The sequence below is a fragment of the Cetorhinus maximus genome, chromosome 20 (genome assembly GCF_964194155.1).
Source record: "Cetorhinus maximus chromosome 20, sCetMax3.hap1.1, whole genome shotgun sequence".
Classification (NCBI taxonomy): domain Eukaryota; kingdom Metazoa; phylum Chordata; class Chondrichthyes; order Lamniformes; family Cetorhinidae; genus Cetorhinus; species Cetorhinus maximus.
In genome coordinates this window covers 4,160,111-4,168,902 of record NC_135898.1, presented here as the reverse complement: position 1 = coordinate 4,168,902, position 8,792 = coordinate 4,160,111, and the positions used below count along the sequence as shown (strand labels likewise).

Genomic DNA, 8,792 nt, shown 5'->3' with positions numbered 1-8,792 from the left:
ATTTCCTTTTAACCCAGCCCGTGCTATCTCTGATGAGGTTGATTCATTTTTCTGTTCGAGGACAATGTGCTCCAGGCCTTAAGCTCTGGACATCCCACCTTACACCTCTCCGCCTCTCTACTCCTCTCTGTCCTCCTTCAAGACCCCCTTTCATTTCTAATCAAGCTTTCAATCGCCTGTCCTAATGTTGTTACCATCCTGGTGGGTAAACCGTAAATCAAAATAACCAAATTTATTGAGTGACACCCAAATGAAGAAATTACGAGATTCCACATTTTGAAGCTTTTGCTTTAATACAGACCAGAAGCAATGCAAATTACACATGAATTAACAGGAAAATTACACTTTAACTAGAAAGATAAATTTTACTTTTAGTAGCTGATACAACAAAGATGCATCTTATACAACCACAACCACTCCTCTTCAGCATGTGTGGCATTACATAGTTACACAGTTTCACAATATGCTGTTCTTTATTCACACGGGGTAGGTCGGGAGTCCTATCAGACAAACAGCTTTCACTTTCACGTTTCACAGCTACGATTATCATCAGTAAGGCATACTTCTATGAACCCTCCCTCCCTTGCATCACAACAGTCCTCACGATGTAGCTTTCCAGAGTTCCTTTCCAACCCACCGACCAATGACACCCCAGTTCGAGGTTTGGCCACTTCTGAGAAAATAACCAGCTCTTTAGTGTCTCAGAGCTATTCACACAGCTTTCCAGGTTTATACCTTTTTAGCCAGCTCACATGGTGGCACAAAGAGCTCCTGTCGCATTTTCTGCCAAACAGAAAAACTGACCCCTTCCTGAGAGTGATTTGCTTCTTCTCCTCACAAGAACTCTGTGTTCCTCCTTCTGTCTCTGCCTGCTTTCTCTTGGTATCTGCATCTGTGCACTGATTGCCTTCACCCTCCGGCTCCTCTGCTTGCACCTCTCCTTTGTGTCTGCAGCTCTCCTTTTTTGTCTGACAGCCACACAGCTTCCTTCTTAACTTCCTTTCTATCAGTGCTGCTTCCAGGTCAAGAGTTGCCAGGTCACATGGACCAGTATTTTTTTTTATTTATCCAAGAAAATGGTAATGATCCCTTTACAATTGATGCAAACTCAAAAAGCCCTTTTCAAACATTCTTAAAAACAATGACAGTTCCACAGATCTTTAAAGAACTTACTGCACTGCTCCTGATTTAAAGGTCATCACAGCATCTCCTTGTCTGGCGCGATGTCAAATTTTGTTTGATAATTCTTCTGTGAAGCACCTTAGGATATTTTACAACAACAAAAGCGCTATGTAACTGCAAGCTTTTGTATGGCCTACAGACCCTTCCTAAATGCTACTTATCTTTTACACAAAGAAAAGGTCATTGACAAGGTGAGGGGGAACTTGGTGAATTTTTTTGGGATTTGTCAAATCATGACATGCAGAAAACACAGCAGCCACTGTAGATAGTAGACAGCAACTGCCTGATATTGAGAGAATGCTAGATTCTCCCCATCTCGGCAGTTGATGGGAAGGGTCGTGCTAAGTGTTGCAGGGTGGGTTATCCTTCCCCCCAAAGTTGAACAGGAGGCGTTTGCCCAGGAAGCTTGTCTGGGATGTGCCAACATCCAAAGAGGCAGCGGCTCTTCAAAGGGCTGCAGGTTTCTATCCAATGGCTCGTCTTGGCCTTGGCAAAACAAAAATCAAGATGCTCTGTCCACATTGGAAAGGGAGACACAGGCAACACTATTCCCTTCGATGCTGAAGAGTTGGAGAGAGAACGGTGGGCGGGGGGTCAGGGACATAACATGAGGAAGAGCAATTGTAACCAAGGGTAAGAAGCAGAGGGAAAGAGAATAAAAGAAACGGCAAATGAGAGAGACAGATAGACTAGGGAAAAGTAGGCATATATGGGAAGGAGGGAATGGGCCCTTCTTCCTGGGTTAGACTCTAGATGGGGTTCTTTTAGGGTTTGCCTGTTACCCTAAGAATGATGTCATAGACTGTTATTCTTAAAAACCATTCTTGTTTGTTTACAGATCTATATACGTCTACACCAGGTTTTACTTCTGCATCCAACCAGATCTCAGTCTCTTAGTCATGTGACATTGCATCATGGTTACATCAGTAGTTGCATTTATATCATATGCTCCTGATGTTAACCCTTTCCAAGGGGAGAGCGATAAATCAGGAACAAGGAGGAGAGGACATGAAAGCGGGAAAGACTGCAGGTGAAAAACCAGGGAATAAATGAATGAGGGAATGAGAAAGAGATTTCAGATAATTAACAAAAGAACCTGAGGAAGGATGAGAATGTCATTCTTTGCAATGAGTTGAGATCTTGGATGCATCGCTTAAAAAAGGCAAAGGAAGAAGATTCAATAGTGACTTGCAAAAGGCAACTGGATGCACCCTTGAAAAGGAACCAATTTCAGGGCTGTGGGGAAAGAGCCATTGGGGGAATGGGATTAATTGGATAGCTCTCTCAAAGAGCTAACATAGGCAGAAACACAGAATCACAGATTATTACAGCACAGAAGGAGGCTATTCAGCCCATCGTGTTCTGCACCAGCTCTCCAAATGAGCAATTCGCTCAGTCCTATTCTTCCGTCTTCTCCCTGTAACCCTGCACATTCTTCCTTTTCAGATAACAATCTAATTCTCTCTAGAGTGCTTCAATTGAACCTGCCTCCACCACACTCTCAGGCAGAGCATTCCAGACCTTAACCACTCACTGAGTGCAAAAGGTTTTCCTCAAATCACTTTTGCACCTTTTGCAAATTATTTTAAATCTGTGCCTGTTCGGTCTCGATCATTTCACAAGTGGGAACAGTTTCTCCCTGTCTACTCTGTCCAGACCCCTCATGATTTTGAACATCTCTATCAAATCTCCTCTCAATCTCCTCTTCTCCAAGGAGAACAATCCCAAATTCTCCAATCTATCTACGTAACTGGAGTTCCTTGTCCCTGGAACCATTCTCGTGAATCTTTTCTGCACCCTCTCTCATACCTTCATATCCTTCCTAAAGTATGGTGCCCAGAACTGAGCACAATACTCTAACTAAGGCCAAATCAGTGTCTTATAAAAGTTCAATACAAGATAGAAAGATTGAGGGAGTAAGGCAGAGAGGAAGAGAAAGAAAGCATTGAAAGAATTCGAGCAGGAGAGAGAAAGTGAATGTTATTCTAACACTGTTGATGAAGAAGTAGAAGAAATGGGGCAGGGTGAAAGTGCATGACAAGTCTACATTCCTGCACAGCTGTCCCATCATGCAAAGAATGACATAATCATTTACAATACCTGAACTGTCAGTATTCAAAGAGTTCATCACTTTTGCCAAATCTGACTGATTGTCATTCTTTAACCCAACAGATCATTGCATTATTACAATTAGGTGAGCAGAAGTGATACTCTTCAAATTATCTCTATGTCCCTCCTTGTCCTTTGACGAGAGGAGAGTCTAGGTGTGAGGTAATCTCCCTCTTTCTGAACAGGTTAATCTGTCAGAGTTTGGTGTTGAACTTTGATAACCAACATTCTTACAATAAAAAGAAACACACACACTGCTGAATCCAATTTCTGCGTTATCTCGGTCTGCTTCTCCTTCTGACGTGACTAAATTATTATGCCAAGATGGTCATTAAAGCCATCTGTTTTCTGTCATGTCACCGGTGGGAGTGGGGGAAGTTATAAAAATACCAATCGGCCTCCAGTATTTTTTTTTGTATTTCTGTTACATTTGCTTCTCATTTGTCTGGGGCTGTCTCTCCACCATCTCGCTGAGTTCATAGGTAGCAAAGACCAGTTGCCAATTCCAATGAGTGGGCTGATTTAGCTCACAGGCTTAGAGATAACTGTAACTCGGTATCTGAGAGTGCAACAGCTTTAATGACTTGCATTTCCACTGTACTTCCTAAGCTTAGGTTGCCCGCCTCTCACCTGTGGCCCCGTCTGTGCCCTGCCAGCCTGGAGATGGAGCGTACCACATCCATCCATCCATCCATCCATCCATCCATGACTGGTGAGAGTAGAAGTGCCCGATGGGTGCCATTGGCAACATTTGCATTTGATTGCTAAGGTTCTCTGCTTTATTTTCCCTGATTGCACAATTTAATTGGACCACCCGTTTGTTTATTTTGAAGGGTGTCCTTAAAGGAGCGCTTGACATGGTGACTTATGTAACTCTGGGGTAACACAGTCACATCCTGATTGGCCCATTGCAGTTGGGATGAATGCAGGAAGGTCTCACAGTGCAACATGAAAAGGAAGGAAAATGATAGAGTGGGCACCAAGAATATAAGAAGGGGAGAGGAATGCCCAGAAGGCATTTGATAAGGTGCCACAGCAAAGGTTATTGTGAAAAATAAAAGCTCAAAGTGTGGGTGGTAACATATTGGCATGGATAGAAGATTGGCTGACTAACAGGATACAGAGGGTAGGCATACAAGGATCTTTTTCTGGTTGGCAGGATGTGACGAGCGGTGTGCCACAGGGATCAGTGCTGGGGCCTCAGCTTTTTTACAATTTATATAAATGATTTAGATGAAGGGACTGAAGTTATGGTTACTAAATATGCTGATGACACAAAGATAGGTAGGAAAGCAAGATGTGAAGGGGACATAAGAAGGCTACAAAGGGATATAGATAGGTTAACCTCGCGGGCAATGATCTGGCAAATGGAGTGTAATGGGGGAAAATGTGAAATTGTCCATTTTAGCGGGAAAAATAAAAAAGAAGCATATTATCTAAATGGTGAGAGACTGCAGAGCTCTGAGATGTAGAGGGATCTAGGTGTCCCAGTACATGAATTGCAAAAGGTCAGTATGCAGGTACAGCAGGTAATTAGGAAAGCCAATAGAATGTTATTGTTTATTGTGAGGGGAATTGGATACAAAAGTAGGGAGGTTATGCTTCAGTTATACAGGACATTGGTGAGACTACATCTGGAGAACTGTGAAGAGTATTGGTCTCCTTATTTAAGCAAAGATGTAAATGCATTATAAGCAGTTCATAGAAACATAGAAAATAGGAGCAGGAGTAGGTCACTCGGCCCTTCGAGCCTGCTCTGCCATTCAGTCAGATTATGGCTGATCTTCTCTCTCCCCATATCCCTTGACACCTTTAGAGTCCAGAAATCTATTTCCTTCTTAAATATATTCAGTGACCCGGCCTCCACAGCTTCTGTGGTAGAGAATTCCACAGGTTCACCACCCTCTGAGTGAAGAAGTTTCTCCTCATCTCAGTCCTAAATGGTCTAGCCCGTATCCTGAGACTGTGACCCCTTGTTCTAGACCCCCCCAGCCAGAGGGAACATCATCCCTGCATCCAGTCTGTCCATCCCTGTCAGAATTTTATATATTTCAGTGAGATCTCCTCTCATTCTTCTGAACTCCAGTGAATGCAGACCTAGTTGGCCCAATCTCTCCTCATACGACAATCCTGCCATCTCAGGAATCAGTCTGGTGAACCTTCGCTGCACTCCCTCTATGGCAAGTATATCCTTTCTTAGGTAAGGAGACCAAAACTGCAGACAATACTCCAGGTGTGGTCTCACCAAGGCCCTGTACAGCTGCAGTAAGACATCCTTGCTCCTGTACTCAAGTCCTCTCACAATGAAGGCCAACATACCATTTGCCTCCTTAACTGCTTGCTGCACCTGCATGTTTGCTTTCAGTGATTGGTGTACAAGGACACTCAGGTCCCTTTGTACATCAACATTTCCCAATCTATCACCATTTAAATAATACTCTGCCATTCTGTTTATCCTTTCGAAGTGGATAACTTCATTCAGCCATGTTATACTGCATCTGCCATGTATTTGCCCACTCACTCAAATCACCTTGAAGCCTTTTAACACCCTCCTCATCGCTCACATTCTCACCAAGTTTCATGTCATCAGCAAAATTGGAAATATGACACTCGGTTCCCTCATCCAAATCATTGATATATATTGTGAATCGCTGGGGCCCAAGCACTCATCCCTGCGGTACCCCACTAGTCACCGCCTCCCACTCCAATAAAGACTAATTTATTCCTACTCTCTGTTTCCTGTCTCTTAACCAATTCTCAATCCATGCCAATATATTTCCTCCCAATCCCATGTGCTTTAATTTTACACACTAACCTGTTATGTGGGACTTTATCAAAAGCTTTCTGAAAGTCCATATCCACTGTTTTCCCCCTTATCTATTCTGCTCGTTACATCCTCAAAATACTCCAGTAGGTTTGTCAAACATGATTTCCCTTTCATAAACCCATGTCGACTTTGTCTAATCCCGTTGATATTTTCTAACTGTCCTGTCATTACATCCTTTATAATAGACTCTAGCATTTTCCCTATTGCTGAGGTCAGGCTAACCAGTCTGCAATTTGCTGGTTTCACCCTCCCTCCTTTTTTAAGTAGTGGGGTTACATTTGCCGCCCTCCAATCTTCTGGGATTGTTCCAGAATCAATAGAATTTTGGAAGATGACAATCAACACATCCACTGTTTCCATGGCCGCCTCCTTTAGTACCCTGGGATGTAGAAAAAGTGGAGTGAAGCAACCCAACAAGGTTCAGAGAAGGTTTACCAGACTAATACCAGGAATGGGTGGGTTGTCTTATGGAGGAAAGGTTGGATAGATGAGGCTTGTATCCACTGGAGTTTAGAAGGGTAAGAGGCGACTTGACTGAAACATACAAGATCCTGAGGGGGTCATGACAGGGTGGATGGGGAGAGGATGTTTCCTCTTGTGGAAAAATCGAGAACTAGGGGTCACTGTTTAAAAATAAGGGGTCGCCCATTTAGGTAGTGATGAGAGTTTTTTTCTCTCAGAGGGTTGTAGGTCTTTGGAACTCTCCTCCTGAAAAGGCGGTGGAAGCAGAGTCTTTAAATACTTTTAAGGCAGAGGTGGATAGATTCTTGATAAGCAAGGGGGTGAAAGGTTATCGGGGGGGTGGGGTAGGTGGGAATGTGGGGTTGAGGTTACATTCAGATCAGCCATGATCTTATTGAGTGGCAGAGCAGGCTCGAGGGGCCGAGTGGCCGACTCCTGCCCCTAATTCGTATGGTCGTCTGTTCGTATCTGGGTTAAAACCTCTGGACACTGTTAGCGGTGGGCAGAGAGATGGACTCTGAACGCTTTCTTTGCAAATATCACCAAGCAGGACACAGACTGCTGCCACGCAACATGAGATCCCCTCCACTGATCGTGTGACCAAGCTGAAACAGCAATGCAGAATGTTTGCCCTTACCTGCACACATGGTCCATCTTGCAGGTCTGATGGAGCGCCAGGCAGTTCAGCTTCTCCTTGTCTTCGTACGAGCAGACAGGTACAATGGTCTGGCGGCGCCTCTCTGCGCAGGCTGGGTCGTTGCAGGAGCAGAAAAGCAGCCGGTAGCTGTACTCCGCTGGCACCCGGTCGAAGAACTGCCTCAGCGACTTGTGGCACTTGCGGCGGCTGCAGGTGTCGGATGGAGAGGTGCGCTTGACGCAGGTGGAGATGTAGCTCGAGCGGTACCTTTTGCAGGTGTCGTTCAGGTTGCAAGCCTTGGCTGCATCCAAGCACTGGTTCCCGCGGGCTCCCAAGGGCTCCATCCCTGCAGCACAACGAGGAAGAGGGAAGGAAAGATATTATTGTGATTTAATCCAGAGTTTGTGCAGAAAATGAAAACAGATCCCAGAGAGAAGGTGATGCGTGTGTAATTAGAAAATAACTGAGCCCAAGACGCAAACACAAGCGCCCTCTCACATTCCCTGTGATCCCCAGGATGCATGAACAGGATAGAAAATCTAGGATTTGGATGTCAACAAGTCCTGCCGCTAAATAATATGAGCTTAATACAATTCCCGTTAGGCCAGAATGTCCAACCTTCAGCCGGGATCTGTGAGCAGCTCCTTAAAAACCAAGCGACCTGATGCTCTTCACCTTTCCATGGGTTGCTGTTGTTTAAATCTCTACACAGTGTTTACAACACACAAACAGGCCATTCAGCCCAACCATCTCTTGCTGGCATTTATGCTCCAACTCAAGCCTCTTCCCATCCTTCCTCAGTTCGCCCTATCAACATACCCTTCTATCCCTTTACCCCTCGTGTGTCTATCCAGCTTCCTCTTAAATGTATCTACACTGTTCACCTCAACCATTCCCTGTGACAGTGAGTTCCATATTTTCACCACCCTCTGGGTAAAGAGAATTCCCCCTTGGATTTGTTACAACAGGCTGTGCCTTCGGCTAATGGCTTCTAGTTTTGCTCTTCCCGCATGTGGAAACCCTGTCTCTGTGTCTGCTCTATCAAAATGTGTCACCACTTTCCAGGCCTCAGGTCACCCCTCACTGTTCACATTTCAAGAGAGACACACCCTGTTCATCCTGGCCCCTCATTTGTGTCGGCATCCTAGTAAATCTTTGATGTACCTTCTCCAGCTCCTCGATAATCCTTCTCATAATAGGGAGATCACAACTGTGTACAGTCCTCCACAAGTGGCCCAATCAAGCCTTGCTAGAGTTCAGCATAAATTCTCAATTTTTAAAATACTGCCCTTGAGAAGTAATCTTGTGGGCTCAAAGCTTTGAAAAGGGCCCTTTGGTGCTGTTACCTCATAGGTGAGATCCTAGATCAGGACACCACTATCTGTCAGTATTAGCAGCTTGAGGTGTCTGCGATAAAGACTTGATTGTGGTCTGTGGGTACACATCTATACAGCTCACAAAATCAGAATTTCATACTCCCTTCAGTAACCCATCAAACTGCACGACAAGGAGCTGGATATTGGAGCTTAGCAACTGAGGTAGGCCATTTCGCCCCTCAAATCTGTTCTACCATTC

General features: G+C 44.6%; 1 protein-coding gene across 2 annotated transcripts in view; it reads right to left on the bottom strand.

Annotated features, from left to right (window-relative positions):
- Nucleotides 1–7,213: 7,213 nt before the first annotated feature.
- Nucleotides 7,214–8,792, bottom strand: part of LOC144694798 (GDNF family receptor alpha-2-like) — a 223,007-nt gene continuing 221,428 nt past the window's right edge. For both annotated transcript variants that reach the window (XM_078565400.1, XM_078565401.1), the window contains one exon: nucleotides 7,214–7,563. In XM_078565400.1, coding sequence (XP_078421526.1) covers nucleotides 7,214–7,563 — 350 coding nt within the window. The remainder of the gene's footprint in view (nucleotides 7,564–8,792) is intronic.